Genomic DNA, 24,745 nt, shown 5'->3' on the forward strand with positions numbered 1-24,745 from the left:
TTCCAACTTAGTCCCTTGAGACTCAGAGGCTAGGCAACAACAAGAAGGTTGTTTCTCATCCATCTTTCATCTGACAATCCTACAAATCCTTTTATTCCCTCATCTGCACACAGGTCTGATTTCATTGATTGTCACAAACTTGATACAGCTCTTATCAAGGTAATGCAGGGCATCATGATATAATATAGATTGTTGGCATCTAAACTGGATACAAGCTCAATAAGGTTTAAAAAAATTGATGAGAAGTGGCTTCGAATGACCCTCCTTGAATGATGCATTGCTCATCTTGTTAGTTGTTCTTAAGCTCAGAAGGAATATGATTGGCAGCAGAGAGATTGTCTTCTCCACGTAGTGGAGATCTTCAATATTTACCTTCGTTTCTAAACTCGGTGAGTTCTTGCCGAACCCACGAAAAAATTTGTAGGCCCAGTTAGTCATCAGCTGAGTTGGGGTGTTTTTTGGCTTAGATACAATGGACAGGGGGTATCTCTTTTGTCGAATTCACCCAAGACCTTTACCTGGTTGTAATGTCCCCTTTCAAGATTACCTTATATTGCCCTAAATTCACAAATCCAACAAAACAAGGAACATAATATAGTTAGAGGTATATTTCTCACCCAAGGATAAGATAAATCTTCATTGGAAACCTGCAATCATGTTAAACAAATATTGAAGATATAATCCATAAGATAGATCCATTGTTCGGGTTAGAACATACATTCATAAATATATACATCTAGCCTACCATGCGGAGTTCAACCATAATGATATGAGGCAAGGAGACATGATAGGGTGCCCTAAATTGATCCCCTACCCTAGGCCCAAGAGCGGATCTCATATCCATCTTGGCCTCATGTGGCCATCCACCATCTCATATGTGGTGATGTACCTAGTGGGGTCCTGTTGTGACCATTTCACACATCGCCCCATTAAAATGGGGACCCCCTCTTTTTGCTCGTTTTTGCTCGCCTTTCTCTCTGCTTTTTAGGGTTTTGGGTTAGTGAGTCAGTCGTCTGGACTAGGGTCAAGCCTTAGGGTTCCCGTTTTAGTATTTTCAGGCCAGGGTCCAGTCTATCTTGAGAGCTTTTGAGCTTCCTCCCGTAGGATGCAATTTTTGAAATAAAGTGAATTCGCCAGAGGCTAAGCAAGTTGGTCTAGTTTCAGTCGAAATTTTGATGCAAAGTCCAAATTTGTCTAAGTGTTAATGATGAGATTTTGATTTTTGTCTGATTGAATGATTTTGACCAAAATTTTGAGATTTTTGATAATTGATTCCGGGCATTGGAAATGACTTGTTTTTGCCTTGTGAAGTGATTGAAGTCCTGAAATCTTGATATTTTGACCTGTGGAAGCAAAATCGCTCCTGTCCCTCACTGAAGGACCGGAGCTTGTTTTTCAAAATTTTACTGTCTTTGCAGGATCAAGACGAATTTCGGATTGGAAGTGATAAGGGGAGGCATGTTCTTTCCGTTGAATATAATTTGAAAGAATTTCACAAGCATGGAAATGTGCCAGGAGCAAAAATCGCTCCTGTCCCTCACTGAAGGACCGAAGCTTAAAACCTAAAATTACCTTGTCCTTGCAAGATTTCAACGATTTTGCGATTTGAGGAGAACCAAGGAAGTGCATTTTATCAGTTGAATACAATTTGAAAGTGCAATCATGAGGAAAATTTGACCTGGAGGCAAAATCGCTCCTGTCCCTCAGCCAGGGACCAGGGCGAAATTTGATGTTAGCTCTCGTCCCTCTCCTAGGGACCAGAGCGAATTTCCTTATAAGGTATGATTTGGACAAAAATCAAGTAAGTTTTGAGTTTGAGGCAAGTAAAGGTAGCGTAACGGACCCATTGAAGATAATTTGAAGATTGCAAAACGCCAGGTGAACTCCATATTGTCCTAGGTGCTCCTGTCCCTCACCAAGGGACCAGAGCGATTTCTTACTAAGGAGAATTTCTCACTAGGTTCAAGCGAGTTTCATGCCAAGGATGAATGAAAGGATGCACAACGAGTCCATTGAAGACAAGTTTGGGAGTTAGCAAAACACAATTGAGCCTACAAGTGCAAGTTCGCTCCTGTCCCTCAGCCAGGGACCAGGGCGAAATATTAGTTATGTGGCTTTTTCTCCAAGTTTTAAATCACTCCAAGTCAGGGTACAAGGAAGCAATGATGTCCGGATCGCCTCGACAAAGAATGAAGTTACAAAGATCGCCAAAGATGAAGGATTTGCACTATATGCCCAAGTTCGCTCCTGTCCCTCTCCAAGGGACCAGAGCGAAATGTTTAAATGTGTCCAAATTTAAGTTGCCACTCACATTTCAAGTGTTCGAAAGGGAGTAAAGAACATCATTTTGCGCCTCAAAGACAATTGCAAGTCAATATGATGAAGGATTTACACGATATGCCCTAATTCGCTCCTGTCCCTCAGTCAGGGACCAGAGCGAAATCTCTATGGGGGTTCAAGTTTCGAATGTTAATCACATTTCATACGTTCACAAAGGATCAAAGGACATTGTTTTACATTGTGAAGGCGATGGCTAGTTGATAGGAACAAGAACGAGCCCAGGACACCAAGGATCACTCCTGTCCTTCAGTCAAGGACTAGGGCGATTTTCACTAAATCACTCATTTTCCTTCAAAAATCACGTCAAAGCAGGATTATACAAGGTTGAGAATATCATTTGGAAGGTAATGAACAAAAAGCTAAGGTTAAAAAATGACGAATTTAGGCTAGAGCATAAAGTTCGCTCCTGTCCCTCACCAAGGGACCAGGGCGAAAATCTTTCAAACATCAAAGTGCCTTGTTAAGGACGAATAAAGTAAGCGTGGAATGGAGGGATGACGTTGTTGCTTGCCTCATGATGAAGATTGGTGATCGAAGTGACAAAGGTCAAGGAGAAAATGCAAAGTTCGCTCCTGTCCCTCACCAAGGGACTAGGGCGATATTGACCTTAAGGGGCATTCGTCTACGAAATCAAGTCAATCAAGCACAGGATTCTTGTCAAAAATGCCAGTTTCAACGTGGAGATGGTGGTTTTGAACGTAAAAGGCGAGAGATTCAAGACTAAAGTGCTAATTCGCTCCTGTCCCTCTCCCAGGGACCAGAGCGATATGGTTTGTATTTTACCTCTCCCAAATGTTGGCGCTAATACATTTTTTGAATTTTATTAAATGCTAAAAATCGATAAATTTGAATATTCAATTAATAGCATTTAAAAAAATTTGCGCATGGACATTTAATTAATTATTTTTTGCCTTTAAAAAATTGAATTAATTAAAAACGAAGGCATTTAATTAATTAATTATTATTTTAAATAAAAAATTAAATTGGGGTGAGCGCTTGAATTTTAAATCTTATATTTTTACAAAGTCGGCCCTTGGTTTTTATTTAAAAATTGTTTTAAATTGCCTTATTTTGCAAAGTCGGCCTAGAGGTGAATGAGAGGGTGAACGCCTATAAAGGGGAGGTGAATTATTTCATTTTCAAATCATCATTCGAACTTTCCTTTGCATGCGATTTGGAGAAGACTATTACAAGGTGCGAGTTTCATCAAAAGGAGGTGCGAAGCATCATCAAAGGGGAGTGCGAACTTAGTTTCAAGTGAGGCGAACTTGCCATCAAGACATTGAAGACCCCCCCCAAAGGTGGCAAAGTTGCTAAGGAGGACGTTCGTTTGAGAGAGATTACGTTGAAGTCATCAAACATTGATTTTTGCCTAGGCGAATTTCTTAATTTTGCATTTTAGAGTTAGCTCTCAAGAAAGGTATGGTGAAATCTTCTTTTATTTTGAATTTTGATCGTCATAGCCCTAAATTTTGAATTTTTGAAATTTTGAATTTCAAGTAGCTTAATCGTTTTTAGGAAATGATAACTCAAAGACTTATCATGAAGTTTCCTAAATTCAATCTCTAATCTAATCTATGTTTTACATTGCAAAATCTGTTACTTATTATGAAATGTTGTGTAGGTGTTACAATGGCGACCCCGAAGGCGGGAGCATCCACCAGTCGTCCAGCTCTTATGAAGGAAGATCAAAAGACCGAAGAACTGGAGACCAAGATCGTGTCTAAGTGGAGCAACATTGGAGATACCAACTTGGGCAACTTCAGCACTAAGAAGTTTCGGGAGGCCCCTTACATTGGCAAGCCATCACCTGTCGCCAGGAGGATAATTGAAAGTGGCATCATTAAGGCGGCTGGCTTCCCTCCAGCAGTCCAGTGCCATGAGTTGATAATCGAGTGTGCTCGCCATTATGATCCTCAGTCCAGAACGATCGTGTCCAAGGAAGGAGACACTTTTGCTTATCTTTCAGAGGAGGCTATAAGTGAAGCTTTTCACTTACCAGAACATAAAGATATGATTTATAAAAGCTTAGAAGGAGCCAAGTCCATGTACGAAGATGATCCAGATGCTTGCCTAAGCATCATCAACAAGAATTGGTTACTTAAGAGTCGTCCTCGCCTGAGCAAGATCCCGAACACACCACATAGGATTGATTTCCAGGAGGAGTACAGAGATTTGATAACAATGCTCAACCGAGTCACAGGAGCCCCTCAAGCCTTCTATTTCGAGAAGTGGATGTTTTACTTAATCCAAGTGATAGTTCAGGGAAAAGGAACAATTCATTGGGCTAGAATGATTAGCCATTGCTTGGACGTACAGTTAAGGAGACTGAAGGCTACCAAATCCTTCCACATGAGTTCATACGTCATATATGCCTTGATCAGGAGCTTTGAGTACGCAGGACTACCTCACAGAGGAGTGATTGGAAGAGGACCCGGTGAGGTCAGAGTTTGTGATTCCTATGTTCACTTGCATCATCCGCCAGGGAGCAACTACAAGTTAGTTAATGATACCTTCACGATGAACATCACCAAGACGTTGCAAGGTGGGATTCACAATAGGCTATCACAGGATGCACAAGAACTAGTAAAGAGGTACGGTGCTTGGTTTATCCAATTTCCGAAGTTTACTTATATTAGAGTTCATGGATGTCCTTCACCTCCATACATGTTGCCGAGATATCCGACAGACAGAATAGTGTTACTTGAGGTAACTAGACAGTTGGTAGCTTATGCGAAGGCATTTAGACACAGACATGGAAATGGAGTTCCTGTACCTATCATATTGGGCAATTCAGTTGAGGTATGTCCTAATGCTTTAGCCATGGATGACGCAGAGAGGGAGTTAGCTTTGTATTCGTTCTCATTCTTTGCCTTGAGAGAGAGCTTTGATCCACATGGATATATAGAGGAGACAGTCGGTAGGAAATTTAAGCATGAGTTTCAAATAGAAGATTTTATGATGAATCTCTTAGATGATCTTGAAGTGAAAAGGAAAATGCATTCCAGATTACCTTTGGATTTCATCAGGAAATGCAAAATTTACAGAGTGGCCGACCAAGCTCAGGACAGTGGCAGACATCTTCAATCATCTTATGATCGAGAAAGCAAATCAGTGAAGCTAGATTGGAATGAACCTGAGGTTGTGGATCTAGATGCCTTGATGGCTCCAGTCTTGTCTTGTACTCGCAGATGGGTTGATGTGCAACATCAAAAGTTGAGAGAACAGGGCATAGCTATGACTTTCACTTTGGAGGAGAGACCAGTTGAAGGTGGGGCAAGTGTAAGCGAAGGCAATCCTAATCCCAGAAATACAAGTGAAGGCAACCTTCGAAGCGCAAGTGAAGGCAATCTCCATCCTAGAGGCTCGAAGAGGAAAGAAAGACCTGAGAAAAGAGAATCCTCCAAGAAGAAGAAAGAGGCCAACCGAGATCGTTCATCCGGCACATCTTCTCGACAGGAGAAGAGGACATCTGAGATAGAGGAGTCTATGGAATCAATGGTACAAAATGATAAAGAAGGACAGGCACCAGGTGGATCTCTCCAAGACAATGAATTGCATGAAGTTAGAGAAGATGACGAGGTAACATCTCCTCCCAGAGAAGAAGAAACATTGCATAAGGAGATACAGGTTAGAGAAACAAGATCTGCCATCCCAGATTGGTTGAAGAAAAGATTAACTAAGGTGATCGTGATTGAGGACGAAGACAATGTAATTGATTTAGAGAGCCTTGTTGGACATTCCCATGAAGTGACAGAGAAGAGGAAGGCTACCAAGATGTCCAAGATGATTAGAGATGAGACTGGGTCCAGAAAGTTGCAGATAGCTACACCGGCCGTGGACAAGTATGAAGGTGAGATCCTTGCGGAGGAATATGATATAGAGACATTTGAGCTTGGTCCACTCACAGCCGAGCAGACACTAGATGATGCCACCGATTCGTTTGAGGCATCGAAAGACAAGCTTAGAGAAGAAATGGAGAAGAATAGAAAGCTTGAGAGAGAGGTCGGTGCATGGAGAACATATTTCAGCCATCTCAATCAGCCTTTGGGACGTCAGGATCCAGCAAGATCACCCGTACAGGCACTTCCCCTTCAATCAATTGGTGAGGCAGAGAGATTCAAGAGTATGGTCCAGCGTATGAGCACTTGGATGGACAAATCCCATACAGTTGCCGTAGAATTTGCAACAAGGATGATGAAGACCATTCATAGGGCTATTCAGGTTCTTGAGATCATCCACAACTTGATGATAACGGTAGCTGCTTTTGCTCATACCAAAGATGTTATCATTCCTGTCTTGCAAGTAATCAGACAAACATCAAGGAAGGTCTTAGCGCAGGAAAAGATCATGGATGGAGGACCTCACAGTTTACTTCAGTGGTCAACCTTACTCCAGATGAAGGAAGTTCTCTTCGAGGACATCAGTACTAGGTGCAATCATGTTGAGGAGGTTATCCACCCGATCCAGGACAAAGTATTTGAGGTACTATGTACCATTCTTGACAGGAGGATCGAGATTGAGACAGATGTGGATTTGCAGGAATTGGAGGATAGAATCAAGGTCATCTTTTGCAAGGATGCAAATGTTATCACAGATGAGCATCAGGACCAGATGTTTGCTACCATGCTCTTGATTGAGAAGACTAAGGAACTTGAACTTGGTTGGGACGTTGCTCTTCTCCAGGCATTTGATCAGGTCATCCACTTGGAAGAGAGAATGAAGAATCTTCCCGAGATTCCAATTGCTGAGATCGAAGGAATCGTGTCTAGATTCATTGCATATGCTAAAAAGGAGCATTGGAAAGGGAATAAGATTCTAGATGAGAGATTGTTATAGATGACATGGCACCTTAATTGTCATTGGTTTATGTCTCCTAGATTTTCGTGCCAAATTTAATAATTGGCTATGCATTTAATGTTGTGCAATAAAAGGGGAACTTTTGTAATAAAACCCTAATTAGGGTTTAGGTGTCATAATCTTGGCCATTGATCTTCTTTCGATTTGGACCGTTCATTGTAATTGAGGATGCTATATATACCCTCATTTCTTTTCATTTTGTAACAGCTAGAAAACTAGAACTAGAAAAATTAGAGATTAAGGAGAAATTAGAGAGTTTAGAAGCAATTTACTTTTGTAGCAAGATTGAGCTTTGAGAAAGGGATTCAAACAATTGTTGCATATGATGGCTTTGAGATCAATGAAATATTGAAGTTATGGTGTTTTGTTGCAATTCTCTTGGTTATCTTCATGGTTGTTCATTTTTCTTGAATCATTCTCAATCAAAGTAGTGTGTTAATTCGAAGGACAAAGTGTTGGACTTGATCTTTGGTAGGATTTGCTTTCCAAACCACTAGCTTCTTGCTGATTGTAGGAACGCCTTGCGTGGTCGACTGGAGATATTTGAATCTCTTAAACCTTCAATCGTTGTTGTATCTTGGATATGTACCTTCGTGGTAGTGTCCTTGATCTTTGATGTATTGAAAAATCATTTGTTACCTTAGAAGATCGCATCAATTTCAATTGAGTTGTTAATTTATGGCAATATTGAAGTTGGTAGAATCTCACCAAGTCTTGTCCACATTGAGTCATTCTTAGGGTTAGACTAGATTAGACCTCTTGCAAACCCTATCCTTTTGATATTTTTTTGAAAAGCTTGTTTAGTTTAAAATCTTCGGCAACGTAAGGCCCCTTGATGACACAGCAATCACAACGACCACTGGTGCTTATGCACACGTAGAGACCCTACTAAAAAGAACATTGGAGTCATCCTAACTGATCTTTCTTGCGATATCTTCAGCAGTTAGTGACTTTATTCAAGAGAGGATAAGATGCCTTTGGGTATTTTATTCTGTGTATGATTGTGTACAAAATACACGTCAACAGAATTGGCGCTAGAAGGAGGGCTTAGTATCCGAAGTCCAAAGATTTTGAAGTAGAATACATTCCAAGCATAGTCATGAATCATGATGGTGTTGCCACATGAAGGATTGAATCAAGTAGTACAACCAAATTTACAGATAGGCAACACTCAAGAAGATATTGTTTCAGGATTGAATCATCTAGCGTGGAACGTAAGGAGAAGTTCGGTTGAGTATAACAGAGTGAGAATCATCTTGGAACAAGAAGAAGATAGAGCAGAAGAACACCGAAGGGTCGCAGCTAGAGAACTTCGTAATCAAAGGAACCCACAATAATCTTCGCAAGACTTCACGCTGGATCGCATTGGTTCTTTCTCGCCAGAGAAACATCAAAGATTATTGAGGTCAACACCAGGCATCAAGAACCTTAGTGAACTTCAGTTTACTTCAAAAGCGAAGCGAGTCAAAAGAGAGGACACTCCCAAGGAATTTGAGCTAAGACTAGAGGAATCTCCGGAGTCATCACAAGTTCTTCAAGACCAAGTACAGGTGGCAATCCAATCAAGTATCCAGGCAATCTCTTAGACAAAGGGCCAAGCCAGTTCATCGAGTCCTGCTTCAAATTCTCAAGCCTCGAAGAGTACGATGGCTCACCAGGCTCCGCCTCCTCCTCATGTGCTTAATGGCGCAACTTGGCTAATCAACAACCCATCACCATTAGAATTTGCAGTCTGTCACGATATGCCAAAAAATCCAGAGCATTTATGTTCCAAGTTCAATGTCAGTGATTTCAATCGCACAGCGGAGGATCATATCAAGATGTTCGCACACCTTCTTCGTAACAGATGAATTGAATATGGAGATGTAGCATGTAGGCTTTTTCCCTACTCATTGGGAGAAGAGGCATACTTTTGGTTCGTTCACTTGCCTACAGGGTCAATCAGGACTTGGGACGCGATGAAAGATGCATTCATTGCAAAGTTTGGTATACCAACCACACCAGCTGAGTTGTATAGACAATTTGTTGAGGTTCGAAGGAGAGAACATGAGCCCATCACTTCTTTCAACAACAGATTTCACCGCGCATATACAATGTTACGGCATCCTTATCTCATTGCGTACCCAAGAGAAATTTACTATGGAGCTTTGGACCATCTCACTGCTATGTTTGTAAGGACGCATCCAACTCCAAATGATCTAAACGCAGCATATGCAAAGGCTATTGAAGTTAGTAAGCACATGGGACAGAATATCACTGGGCCACTACTACACATGGGACCGGTCGCAGCCCCAAACCAGATGCAGGCAGTTGGAATGGCATTGGCTAACCAAACTCCAGTTATGAATCCGATTCCACAAGCAACATATCCAAGCGTACAACCGACGAATCAGTTGGTCCTTCACCCTGGAGTTCCAATTTCACAAGCTCCACCAGCTCAACCTGTGTACCTGCAAAATGCCACAAGCTCATCAAGAACACAGGAATGAAAGGATGAAATGAAAGAGTTGATTGAACAAGTCAAGAAACTTTCGACCGAAGTAACTCACCTAAGGAACCAGAATAATCAACTCCAAAGTATGCACAGAGTCAATCATGGCCAACATACGAATAATCAAAATTTCCAAGGAAATAACAATCAAGGTTTCAGAAACAGCTATCAAGGAAATAATAACCAAGGCTTCCAGAGGAGACCATGGAATACGGCTCCCAATAATGGAAATGTGGTGACACCACTAGACAATCCACCAAATTCTCAGAATCAAGAAAGTCCCTCTACCAGCAAAGTGTTTCTAGCAGAGGCGGCCTTGTCCAGTTGGTGTAGACTTCACAACACGAACCAACATTCCGAGTTACAGTGTCCTGAATTCAAAATTGCGGCCGACATATTCCAACAGGAGATGCGTAGCACTGATCCACCTGAAAATCCACCCACAACTGGATATGAAATGGTCCCAACTACATGGTATGATCAAGCCATGATTGTGGAAAGCTATAGATATTCACAAGAAGATGATAATCAAGCACAAAATGGGAGATTCCCACCAGAATCGGCTAATGGACCAATGATACCCCCAGGTTCCCAGTTCCCACCTGCATCTGCAAACAAACCCATTGAAGACTCAGAGTATTATTTTCCACCATTGAACAACAGTGTCCTAGTTGAAGGGATAAAGGAGGTATTTCACCAATCTTCAGGAGGTGTGAACCAAAGGGTTTATCACAGGAATCAGAGGAATCAAGAACCCCTAACTACATCAATTCCTCCGAACAATTTCTCTACTCCTCCCGATCCCCAAGCCAGCAACAATCCAGAATATCCACAAAACACGCAAGAATACAGACAGAGGAATATTACACCCCCCGTGGGCAATGAAATGAAAAGACTGGCCACGTTGGTGTTAGAGGAACTCAAGAAAGTAAAAGTTAGTCTACCACTTTACGAGTTGCTCAAAGTTTCAGAAATCAAAGATTCAGTGATCAATAGTTTGAGTGAGTCTAGTACAGTAAGGTCAAATGTTCAGGACTCGACCAACAGAGCTCAAGCTACTATCAATGTGACCCAAGAGGAAGCCAATGACCAAGGACAATCCGAACAAAATGAATGCATGGTCCAGACCATAACCTTCCCAGCCAAAAGGGAAGATATGTTGGAAGGAAAGGTATTACTCAAAAGGGGCGAGACTAAGAAAGCTCAGCCTACTATCAAAGAAGGCCTCGCCACTAGCCAGATTCTTCCAGAAAAGGAAGTTGCAATTAAGAAAGATGTGGTCAAGAAAGGGAAATCTTCAAACAAAACAGATCACTCAAAGGAAGAGAGTCTGGTAAAGGACAATCATTCAAAGGTTAATGAAGTGAAACATCAAGAACACAGTGGGGATTCTTCAGCCCTTTCTCAAGGAAAAGATGAACCGGCCCCGTTCCTGCTATCAGTTAGAATTTTTGGAAAATTATTACACAGTTGCCTTTATGATTCAGGAGCTTCCAGTAATGTAATGCCCCTGGCAGTCTGTCAAAGACTAGGAATAACTCCCGCTCCTACCAAAAGAAAGGTCACCCAGCTAGACAAGACAAAAGTTCCAGTCATGGGCGAGTTGAACAATATTCACATGCAATTGGCCGCGGACCCAAGAGTCCAGAATTTCATAGACATATCAGTAGTGGACATCCCTGATTCATATGGGATGCTCCTGAGTAGAGATTGGTCACGAAAATTGAATGGGTATGTGTCGACTGATTTCGCACACATGTGGCTACCATGGAGAGGAGTCCCAAACCAAATCAAGATCGATAGCACCCCAAGATTGAGACTTATGATAACCGAGTATGGGGAAGACAATGAGGTCCTGTTCTTAGAATCTGATCTAGGAACGTACAAGCCTAAGGTGGAAGAAATCCTGATGATACAAAACATACAAGATGAAGATGACCAGCAAGAAGTAATGGAATCTACCGAAATCGTCGTCGAAAGTGATCAAGGATCCGACCAAGAAGATGATGGAATGTTTGAAAATTTCCGAAGGTTCGTACATAGAAACATACAGCAAAGTGTGCAACTTGGTAACTTAGCATCCGTTCGAGATTTGCTTCTTCCAAATTGGTGTAGGATTCACAATGCCGTCCATTCAGAACTATCTTGTGCTTTATGTCAGACTGCATTAGAACAAGTATGCAAAAGAGCCCCGCAGACACTAACCATGGAAGAGATTCGAGATTCAGAGAATAAAAGTTCTGCGGAAGATGAAACCCTATCCGATACATCAACTGAAAGTCAGGAAGACCAAGAGACAGAAAATCAAGAAAATGCAATATGGACATTGAGGTTTGATGGATCTAAGTCTAAACAAGGATCTGGAGCCGGCTATGAATTAATTAGCCCAACAGGAGAGACCTACCTTGCCGCTCACAGATTACAATTTCCTTGCACCAACAATGTAGCTGAATATGAATCCTTGGTTCATGGGTTATTGTTAGCCATCAAAAAGGGGGCGAAAGTACTGCAAGTATATGGAGACTCAGAGATAGCTATAAGGCAAATCAGGAAGCAGTATGTTTGCCATGACAAAAGATTGACTAGATACAGAAATCGAGTTTGGGATCTCATTGAGAGTTTTGAAGCTTTCAACATCAATTCTATATATAGGCATCAAAATCAAGTGGCTAATTCCCTTGCACAAGCTGCCAGCTCGTTGATACCATTGGCAATGGAAGGATTGAAGAAGTTCACAGTTGAATTAACATCAGTCCCTTCGGTCCCAGATAACATCACCAATTTTCAAGTTTTCGAAGACGACAAGCATATACTGGATTTCTTAACCAACACAGATGTCTTCCTAGCCCAGATCATTGATGAAGAAGAAGTGGGAGAAGCAGAATTCGATGCCGAAGGAGTTTTGAATTTAAAGACAAACACTATTCCAAAAGGAATGGTAGAATTGGAGAGAATTTTTGATCCTGACAAATTGAAAGAGAAGAAGAACCACAGCATGGAAGGAAACATGTGCGACACAATCAATTTAGGTGATGATATACAAACTAAGAATGTGTTTATTGGTAAGTCTTGCACAACAACTGAAAGAAATGGAATCCTAAAAAACATGAGGGATTTCCCAGATGTCATTGCGTGGAGTTATGAAGATCTCAAGACTTACGACACTGCAATTATTACTCACACAATCCCTTTGAAGCCAGGAAGCAAGCCATTTAGGCAAAGACAAAGACCGGTTAATCCTTTGTTGGAACCCTTGATATACCAAGAAGTGAAGAAGCTGCTCTCAGCCAAGATCATCTTCCCAGTATATATATAGGTTGAAACACCTATTTCTGCATACCACAGCAAATTGGAGTACAGGTCTGAATCTCATCTACTCACTTTATAAGAACTCTGATCTTCTTCGATGTTCAGTCCTGCTGCTTGCTTGATTGTCTTATTCCCAATGATAATTCTGCCGTATATAACCTTCAAGAAGGGCATGGGGTCACATCCTTTGCAATGGCTACCCTCCTTCATAAAGATGCGCCTTTTTAAGTTAATAGCTGTGTTGGACTGTAGGTTGTTTATAGCAAATATGTTCTCATCTGATCGTTTTCATTGTCTTCCTTTATATCTGCTCTAAACTCAGAAATTAGAATGATGTTCCCTGAATTGTTGTTCTAATGTTCACCAGAAGACTTGTTTATATATCCCTCAACATGCCTCTTTATCCAATGGTCACCTCCCTTTGATTAGGTTGGCCAGCACTAATTTAATAATTATTTATTTGTTTTTATCCCATCTCCAAAGGGAGAGCTTAAAGCAAGGAAGTTGGCCTCTTTTAATTAATCCTCAGTTGGCTCATTCCAACAATAAATGATTCATACATGGCCACTAACAACCTATTCCAGGTCGGCCCTATTTAGTTATTTTTTGCCTAGGGTATTTTATAGGGTTGGCCCTAGGAATTTCAATTAGTTTTTCATCTGAATTTTTTATCTATTAAGGCTACGATTGTTATTTATTTTGCCCTAGTCTCAGGTGGGGCATGACACTGCTCTTGTCTGTTCGGGTACACCACATACAGAATTGGATGTGGTAGTTTACCCGATTTAATGTTTTATATTTTTGTACATTTATTCATGGAACATGTTTCTAGGGGTTTTGAGCATGGTCCACCCTAAAAGCCCTAATGATTTACTGTTTGAGCTCATCCTATTTGACTGCTCTCTCGTAATATATTTACTTATTGCTTTAGGAGTTGAAAAATAGCTGCTTAGTTGTTGGTTTCTCTGCCTGTTATATATTTTATCCTTTGGATATTTTCTGGTCGGATTTGTAAAATCACCATCTCTTTCTAAATGCCCCCCCCCCCCTTGGATTCTTTTATGGTCAAGGCTCAGCCATATGTAAATAATTCTCTTTTTTGAGAGAATTTTAATTTTTAACCTTTTTAAAACAAATTCTTAATTACATCTGTTATTCCCTTATAGCACACATGTTAACAATCTACTAGAGCTCCTTCAGTTTTGCAGACTAGTGCGTATGCCTGAGTTCAATATGCATTGAATCTAAAGATCTTGCCCTATTTATATGTTTTGAAGTTTCTTTATTAGTAATAATGAAATCTTATCTTGCAGATGGCAACGGAAATTGTCGAAATTCAAAGACTCTTGTAAAAGGAATGACCTACATTGAATTGGAAGTGAGTATTGCAAATATTTTCTTAGTTTGTTTTTTCATGAGATGCGTGGATCATATTCCTGATTATACTTTCAAAATAAATTTTTTGAATTCTATTACTTATTCTTGGAGGGTGTCACCTAGCTGATAATATTTTCTTAGTTTGCTTTTTTAATGAAGGTTTGTATATTGTATTCCTGTATGCTTTCAAGTGGATTTTTTTGGCTTTTATCTTTTAGACTTTGAGTGTGTGATCCAGCTGAGGAATCCTTGGTTTTGTGTGTCATTAAAATAGAGAACTTGGTTAAAATATTTGGTTTCCATCTGCTTCCTTTGTTCTTCTCTTCACTCTGTGAGAGTTTGCATTAAAGGTATGTTAGCAATAATAGATGCATTCATGTAATGCCCCATTGCAGGTTTACTTCCGTAGACAGATTTGGGGTAATTTATTGTTAATGGGACAAGGGGTGAATGCCTTATGTACCCACTTTAGTTTGAACTAGCCTTTATTTCTAGTTTACTGCTTGGTTGCAATACACTCTTCTTTTTGGACTACTGAGGATGTCAGTAATTTGTCTTCTTTATCCTTCAATTTCTGATGATTTCACATCCTGAAAAGAAGAATGTTGTAAAGAATCCCATAGATAACTTGCCAGAGAAAAATATTTTATGGTATCAAAACACTTTTTCTTACCTACGTGCATATAAATTTTACTCATCATATGCTTCTTCTTGCCTGGCTTTTATATTTATTGTAACAATTTCATTTGAACAGGCTTGGGTGCTCTCACTTGGTTACAGGGCGAGCCAAGCTTTGATGCTATGGAAATGCTTATATGGGAATGGTACATGGGCGCAACATGTAGATGAAATGCAAGGTCTTATGTTCTTGAGTTAGCATTTTAATTGATCACATCATCTTTACAATTATATCTTTGTTTTAAGCATTGACTTCAAGTTCTGGGATCAGTTACCAATGTTCTTAAACCACAATGAAACACACGTATGGAGGCATCTTAGTGCTCTCTTTGTTAGCATTTTACCCAATGATGTTTCTATTATGATCTCCTCTCTAATGGATGATGGGGCATATATGTCTTTTTGTGTATACATTATATAATAATTAATAGCCAATGTTAGCAAATACTTGTATATCAATGTATGTAGATTACTTAACAATCAAGGATATTTGAATAAAAGCCCAAATAATTCTGGTCTGCAGTGAAGATGGTGCATAGTTATTGTAGATAGAATACTGAATTACAGGAGTTTCAAGATGGTTATAAGGTTACCATTTGTACCTAGGCAAGGTATGGTATAATGTCATAGGAGATGGTTAGAATCTTGGGGAAATATCCCTCTTTCAGTTCAATTACCTAACATCCTATTCCTCCCCATCAATGGATCATCTCATTCATAGGGATTTCATTTAGAGATTTGATGGAGTTAAAAGCTCACATATGACCATATTCGTTTATCGATAGGAAGGGAAAGAAGCTATATGCAGTGGTCAGTAGCTTCCATTATCAAATTTGCAAATGTATTGCAAAATGATGCTTTGTAAAAGGTCAATGGTACAATTTTCTTATCAGGAATGGCTAGAATGAAATTGTTGTTGGGGTTTAACAAAATAAGGCTATTTCACAAATGAAGTGAGTTAAATGCATTATGAATCATACTCATTTTAGAATATATTACATAACACTAGAGTGGAAATGATAATTCACACAAGAGTTGTCACAAAATGCAACAAAATTTCATTGTTTTCATTTTCAATACAACATTAGATATAGATGCAAAATTTCAAGATGAAGGTTCGTACATTTGTAGGAGGTCTAGTTGCCATGTCGTTTTACTACATTTATGTCATTTTGTAGTTGTAGGAGGTCCGACAAGAGGAAGAAGTCCAAAAGTCTACCAAAAGATCATAACTTTGCCAAAACTTAGAAAATGACTAGAACACTCTAGACTTAAAACTTTCTTGGAAATTTAGCACTTCCAACATTTGATAGGGATATAGGGATATAGAGGTGATGAGGAGCAACACTTATGTAAATTTGCTCAAGGGAAACCCATTTGAAGACTTCTCAGATTGGTTATAAAATGATGGGCAAAATGAGGTCCAATGCACATGGGGGCCTAGACTCAAACAAATTATTGCCAACACCACCCAAGTGATTTTGTTGGAACTTCAATTTTGATAGTAGCTTTTGTTTAAACCTATTCAAACCCTCATTTAAAGATGTTGTAAATGGGTCAAACAAATTATCTTTAATAAACTGTGCCACTATTTTACAGCCTAGTGGAAAATTTCCGTTGATTTTAGGTGGTGGAAGATAAAGGTTATTGGATTTAGTATTTGTAGAGAAGTCTTCTAATCCTAAAGATGGCAAGGTTTTTGATGTGTTTGCACTCTAGGTTTTAATTATTAGGTAAGGGAGGAAAGTATTCAGTGTGAGTTGTAGCCATAAAGTTCTATAACTGAATTTGATATTTGTGTTTTGACCAAACTTTGACATACTAAAATTAATTTTTCTTTTAATAATAACTAAACCTACCTAATTTTTCATGAGTTATAAAAAAAAATCAAAATTAGAAATTGTTGCTTGTAGGGTAAAATAATAGTCTTTTGACCTAAGTTTGACCACTAAATTACAGAATGTATTGCCTCTAATAAGAATTTATAATGAAATGGCTTTACTTAATCTTTTACAAGCTTTCCAAAGCTATAAAAATAATTTGAATAATTCTGAAATTTGTGGCTTGTAGAGAAAATTAATGAAAACAAATTGCAATAACTTGCGTAAAAATGATTGCAAAAACCTTTTTTTTTTTTTCTCTAGATCTTCCTTGGTTGCATGCCTCAACCACCCCCCCCCCCCCCCAAAAAAAAAAAAAAAGAGTCCAAATTTACAATGTTTTGAAAGTTATGGGATAAACAAGATTTGTGGCTTAAATCATAGCTTTGAAACCATTTGTTATGATAATTTGTGGAAATAAAGGCAAAATTCAGTTAAATTGAAGACCACTTTGAGGGGCTCACCTTCAATAATCAGAAAATAAATATATGAATTTGATATAAAAGCTTATGATGGTTTGGGAGACTTCCTAATTTATAAGAATAACTATTTGGGGACACTCTTTTCATCCTTATTAAGTTAGCCTAAGGTAAGAACTAAAAGTAATAAATGAAAATATGAAGGATAAGCATACAACAAGTGTTTATCCTTATTAGCTAAATTAATAAAAAAAATTAAGGTTAAGAAATATAGGACATCAGGATCCTAACAAACCATTTAGATGGCTTTTGTTTATGTGCTTATTGAGATATTTTTTATTTTTGTTTATATGTATTGAAACTTTGAGCTTGTTTTTGGTCTATGAACTGTATTAAACTCTAATTTTGATCTATATTTGAAGGAAATCAATAATATGGATCATAAATTCAGTAATATGGATTATTTTAAAAGCATATTTTAAAAAATCAATGTATTTTTTAAATTTATAGATTTATTAATTTTTTTTTGAGTTAGCCAAGTAATTGTTGAGTTTGAGTTTTAAATTTTTTTGGGTCAGCTGAGTAATTGCTGAGTTTGAGTTTTTAAACCATAGTTTGAACCTAAGTCACAAAATACGGCGATTTTCATGGATCAGGTTCGAATTTAATCGAATTTCAAACATTTATAAAAAAATCCTTCAAATTCGACCATTAATTTGTAGGGACAAGGACATGATTTTTTTTTATTGAAGGAAAAATCTGAAAAGCATTTTTTAGGGTTTCCGAGTCTATGGTGGGTTTGCGGTAGCGATTTTGAGTCTACGGCGGGTTCTTTGTGTTTGCGGCGGGTTCTTTGTGTTTGTGGCGGGTTATCTCTGTGTTTGCTGTCGCTGTCGTGCATACCTCCTCCATCATTGCCAACAGCCGTGTTCAGGAAGGCTTCTTCAATTATTAATGTTTTGGTTTGCTCGATGATATTCATATAATATTCAATATGCATATAATGTTTTGGTTTGCCCCAATTTTTAATGTTTAATGTTTTGTTTAATGTTTTGGTATTCATATAATCCGTATTTAGTGTTCATATAATCCGTATTCAGTATTGCCTGACAATATAATGACTTCAAATCTATAATGTTAAGCAATGTTAAGCAATTACATAATGACAATATAATGTTTTGTTTAATGTATTTATAATGTTAAGCAATTATATAATGACAATATAATGTTTTGTTTAATGATTTCACATGTTTCTTATGGTTTATATTTTATAAATGTGCCATCTTTTTATAATGTCTTCAAATCTATTTATCAATGTTAAGCTATTTGATAGTTTATAAGAAGTATACATATATTTAAAAATAAACAAAATTATATAAGGCGAATTTTATCTGATTTTTTTTTTCCAATTTTTCCCTTGTCGAATTTCATCCGAATTTCATGGCTGTCGAATTCGAACCTTGTGACTTAGGTTTGAACCACTGGATTAAAAGAAGATAAATAAATAAATAAAATTTGTTAATTAATTGCGTAGATTTACCTTGGTTCACCATGGTTGTGGCCTATTTGGTAGAGGAAGAAAAAGCAACAAAAATAATATAGAGTGAGGTGAAAAATGTTGGGATTAAGTGTCTCAACCTTTGCATGATTTTAGCCTTAATATATTTGTTTATTAATTATTTTGTGACTATGTATTAATTTTATGTTCATCTTATGATGTCACTTTGTGGAACCTACCTTGTGAGTTGGCATCTTATATAGAAGATGACTAGCATGATATGCAAGCTAATTTTGTGGGAATAGGCATCTCACATCGTGGATCCCATTGTGAAGCTAAATTGGTGGCATGTTTTATGTCATGTAAGATTATCATAGATATAAGAGTTAGGATTATGATAGATTATGACAAGTGGGATTTAGCTCTTGTAGGCGCTTGCGTGCAAGGTGTTTGCATGCATGTGGGTGCATTGCATGTTTAGGAGGTGTTTGGCGCACAATGACATGCAAGGAGGCATTAGATTCATAGACGTGCAGTTGTGCTTTCATGCAAGTAGTCAAAATTTGTCTTGTATCCTCATGTGGCATCCACAGTTGGATGTTTTTGATTGTAAAATCTATATATTGGATACTTGTGCATCTTGTTTAGATTGTCAAGTTGTTTGTAGGTATTGTTATGTTGCTGAAATCATTATAGAAATCCTATTGTTGTTTGAAGACTCCTATAAAGAGCTTTGCTTTGAGATTATATAGTAACTATTGTTTACAGATAATACATTGAGTTGTGCTTTTGGAGTGTGGGGTTTTTCCCCAGAAAGAGTTCTCCCCACGTAAATTTGGTTTTATTTCTAAATTGTTTATTTGCATGTTCATCTATGTTATTTGAATGTGCATTTTCTATTGTCATTGTTAAAGAATTTAAGAAAATTTGTAGTCTCTCTTCATTAGATTGGTGTAGGAAGCTGTTTTTGCTTACCTTACTTCCTTTCAGTTGTTATCATAGCTTGGTCAATTTTGGTCCCATTGTTGGGTAGGGCGTTTTTTGTATTGATCTTTGTTTGAGTGGGAATTTGTTGTAGGGCATTTTGTGATCTTGTTGCGGGAAGGAGATGGAAAGCACATCTAGAAGGATTGAAATGGAAAAGTTTAATGGTAAGAATTTTGAATTGTGGAAGCTTAAAATGGAGGATATACATGTCGATAGAGATATGTGGGTTGCAATAACTAGTACTAAACCTACCAGCATGACTCGATAAAAACAAGAGTTGATTGATCGTAAAGTCAATGGGTTGATAAAACTTTGTTTGGTAGACTTCGTTCTGTTGAGTGCAAATGAAGAGAAGATTAAAAATATTTATTTAAGAAGTTTGGTTAAATTTATCAAGCTAAAATCCCTAGTAAATAAGTTATTCTCGAGAAAGAAGATTTATTCTTTGAGGATGGAAGGAGGATCCATGGCTGATATTTGAATGCCATTAATATGCTCATTGCCCTGTTGGGTTTTGTTGGTGTGAAAATGGAGGAGGATAGTTGTATGATTTTGCTTTGTTCATTGCTAGACTTTTGGGATCACCTTGTCATGGCTATTGGAGTATCACTACCACCTTCAAGATTGATGAGTTGGTTGCATCGTTACTTTCTAAAGAGATGCAGAGAATATTTTCGAAACAGTTAGAGGCATTTGCTATTCATGGTAGATCGAAGGAGAAAGGCAAGAAGGAGGTTAAGAAACAAGGAAAGTCATGATCCAAATCTTGTGGGAGATATATGTCTCCTGGAAAGTCCAAGGTGAAGTGTTGGAACTGCAGCAAAATGCATCATTTCCACAAGAACTATAAGGAATAGAAAAATAAGAAAAACAAGAAGAATATCTCCGATTTTGATTTTGAAAAATCCTCTTAGGATGATGGTGAATCCTTTGTCACAGCCTTGGCAATGCATGCATTTGAAGATGCGTGGTTGATTGACTCCAATGCATCTTGTCACATGACCTCATATAGGGTTTGGTTCTCAAAGTATGAAGAGTATGATGGTGTGAAGGAGTACTTGGGTGATGATTCTCATTTGAGTATTGTTGGCCATGAAAGAGTCAAGATCCGATTCCTTGATGGTAGAGTTAAGGGGATCGATGTTGTTTTGTATATTTTGGGTTTGACATGGAACTTAACAAGCAAGTTGAATGATGTGGGTTGTAGTTGGCATAAAATGCCTACTGTTATGTTTGATAATATTTGTTATTTGCCAATGTATTAATTAATTCTAATAAGTGGGTTGTCACCCGGGTAGTTAATGTGCTGGTTGGTTGACGGTTGTGTTCCTCTCGACAATCGTCGGGTCCTTTAAATATGTTGTGTACCACCAAGGAAGGGAGTACGGTATGGTTGAATCTATTGTAATCCTTGGCCAACCATCTTTGGTCTTCTTCTCTCTAATAATTACATGTGTGAATAAAGACATATTTTATTGCTGTGTTTGGTATGTGCTGTCATGTATATTATTATTTCCTGTATTTAATTTATCAGTTGTAGTGATAAACATTTTGGCACCGTTGCCTTAAAAGAAATCAAGTCAACCTTGAGTGATTCATGTTTGTAGACCCCAATAAAGGTGAGAAGAGGCCACAGAGCGGTCAAGACCAAGCGATTAGGTGATTTGCCAACCCTCGACCGAAGGGAGCACAGGGACGAGATAGATCCTAGAAGTACCTAGAGTGCTGGAACGTTGGAGGTGGACGTGTACAGGATGCGTGGGTGGCCGAGAGTGCAAGGAAAGCACCAAAATGTGGTAGTCAGAACAATCTCCCAGGTTCGGCACACAAGGGAATAAGCAGGCGAGAAACCAACTTGCGGGAACTTGTCCCTCGCCGAGGAACCAAGAATAAGGGGGCTTCCGAGTGATAACAATGGTAAACACCCAGGAGAAGCATAAACTCCCTAAATTTACTGGGGATGGATCAGAGGATCTCGTACGACATTGCAAGACATGTATAACGATATGGGAGCCGAGTGGCCAAGATGACCACGATTATTGGCTGAAAGCATTTCTTGCCATCCTTCAAGGAATTGCCATTGATTGGTACATATACCTAGATGCTAAGGACAAGGCCGGGTGGAGTGAATTGAAGAAGGCATTCGAAGAGGAGTTCAAACTCTTGAGGGATGACAATGAAATTGTAGCAAAAATCTATAATACCAAGCAGGGTAAAATGAGAGTGTTTGCACTTACTATCATAGACTCAAGGAGTTGTTGAACAAGATGGAGAACCAGCCAGCTGACAGGTTGAAGAAGAGGTGGATCACTGAGGAATTGATCCCTTCACTGCGCAAGAAGATGAAAGTAGTGCCTCTGTCCTCATACACTGATGCTTATAATCGGGCGATGGACATCGAGAGTGAAAACAAAACATCCTCCCAAGGGAAGAGGAAGACTGATGATGACGAGAGCATTGAAGGTAGCAGTGATGAAGAATCCGAAATTGTATGAGCCCTTCGATGGGATATGTTGAGAATGATGAAAGAATTGAAGGCCGAGACAAGAGCCAATAAAGAAAGTAATGAACTATGGTGTACTGAATGCAAAAGCGAGGGGCACACGATAGGTAATTGTCCCAGAAATATCTTTTGTGAGATTTGCCAAGTGTTGGGGCATTCAATAAAGGAGTGTCCATATAATTTGAAGACTAGAAGTACGCAAGTACTCTTCACACAGTGAGAGTTTAGCCCATTGAAACGCCAGAATGTATCGCCAGGCGATTATGGAAATTAATGAGGGCAAAATCAAATACAGTACGACTCTAGAGGACATCCTATCATATAGTGCCGACCAAAGAAGCATTAATCGTTTGGGGAATTAATCGACAAACTAAAAGTAGTAGATCTTTTGAAAAAAGGGGAAAAAGTCGGGAAAAAATCGGAAAAAAATAGGATTTACAAAAAAACATAAAAAATTGAAAAAAACCAATAAAAAATTACTTTATATATATAAGACATTTACATGGCACATAGATATTGTAAGACAATAAAATATTGACTTCAAAACACATGATTGTATTAACTACTATCATATCATTTGTTTTATAATTTTTAAGTAATATTTATTTTTATTTAATTATGAATTTTATGTTTAATTTTTTTAATCTTTATATACATGTCAAAAGATTAGCAATAATTACATTGAGAAACATGTACTACAAAAGTCAAAATTTTATCCCATTATCATATATAAAAATCCAAACACAATCAAGTATTTTCAAATAATGAAACTATTTGAAAATTCTTTTTTTTTATTTACTGGAAAATTATTGTATAATTTTATTTAAAAATTATTTTAAGTTATTCTATTTTATGAAGTAAAATTAAGTATATTGTAATTTAAAAAAAAATAAAATACTATACTACTTTGTTAAATTAATTTTTAATTATTTTATCAACAAACTATTTTTTTAATTCATTGATATAAAATTTATTTATTAATTAAAATGAAATTCGTCTTATATAAATTAATTTTTTTAAAAATTAAATTTGTTTGTATATATATTAAGTAATTAGAATTATTTAAAATAATATAATACCATATTAAATTTAAATAAATTTAGTGAATTCAAAATTTTAATTTTAATTTACAAATTTGTTAATTTAAAAATAAAACAATAACATATTTAGTTAAATTAATTTTAATATTATACTTTAAATTTGTGAAATATTATAGATTGATAATTTAAAAACTAAATTAAACAATTCTAAGATATTAAATATTAATTATTTAAATAAAACAATAAAATGAAATAATATTAAATTTAAAATATATAATATTATTTTTTTTCTAAGAACTTACTAAATATAAGATAGTATTTAATTTTTATTGATGTCTATTATTAAAATTTTATATACATATTTAAAATTTTATACAAGATATAAAAAAGCTAAATTAAAAAAAACTAACTACAAGAAAAGCTAAATTAAAAAAATTAAATACATGAAAAGCTAAATTAAAAACCATAAAAAATAATTTTTTGTGCATAGTTTCGTGAAGAGTCACCACATGCAGCATGGATCGCTTAATTTTTTGCAGGTCAAGGCCGTCACACCTACTGTCGATACCTTAGCGAACTTTTTTTTTTGATTTGCGGGCGCTTAGGGTTTTTGAAAGCTTCTTTTATTGTTCATGCGTTTTACTGGGATTAATCGATGCAAATTTTTTCACGATTGTATGCATTTAAAATCATTGACCTGATTTTATCCGATTTTTTTGGGAAAAATTTGGCAATGTTGGCGATCAACGATTAATCGTGATTGATTGCGATTTTTTACTGAGTTTTGCTTCTTTGGTGCTGATAATGTAGCAAATGGGGACACTTTGCAAGAGATTGCCAAAACAAGAGAGACAACGTACAACTATTGTGCAAATGGTGTGGACCGAGGAATCATGAAGACATCGACTGCCCAAAGCAGAAGGGTATTAATATGTTGGATGTGGCAGAACAAGAGGAGGCAATGTTGGCAATCATGAGAGCATAGACAAAGAAGAGGATGTATTCGGACTCTTGTACAAAGAAAGAATGATTCAGAGAAGGTAGAGCCAAAGTAGAACAAGTGTTGGTGAAGGAACGAGTAACCTCCAATGGAACTAGAGGTACGTCATTGCGGGAGTCAGAGAAGAACATAGTTTGGCAGGTGCTACAGACAATTGTACCCATCGAGGTGGCAAACCTTCTTCAAACTATGCCGCAACTGAGAATGGCAATTGCCAACACAGTCAGTGATGACACAGTCATCTAGAAACAATGTGAGCCACAAGGAGGAACTGATGGGAAAACCACCACTTGAAGGGAATGAGTCCAGTGATCCATTGTTGCTGACGATGAGCATCGGGAGGAAGCCGATGGTCGTCGAGAT

The 24,745-nt window shown here is 37.7% G+C and overlaps 1 protein-coding gene across 1 annotated transcript in view; it reads left to right on the forward strand.

Moving 5' to 3' along the window:
• Positions 1-24,745, forward strand: part of LOC131076528 (uncharacterized) — a 145,184-nt gene that overhangs the window by 36,567 nt on the left and 83,872 nt on the right. The window contains exons 2-3 of the mRNA XM_058013768.2: positions 14,314-14,378; positions 15,132-15,234. Of these exons, the coding sequence (XP_057869751.1) occupies positions 14,314-14,378; positions 15,132-15,234 (168 nt within the window). The remainder of the gene's footprint in view (positions 1-14,313; positions 14,379-15,131; positions 15,235-24,745) is intronic.

Source organism: Cryptomeria japonica, chromosome 3 (assembly GCF_030272615.1).
Source record: "Cryptomeria japonica chromosome 3, Sugi_1.0, whole genome shotgun sequence".
Classification (NCBI taxonomy): Eukaryota; Viridiplantae; Streptophyta; class Pinopsida; order Cupressales; family Cupressaceae; genus Cryptomeria; species Cryptomeria japonica.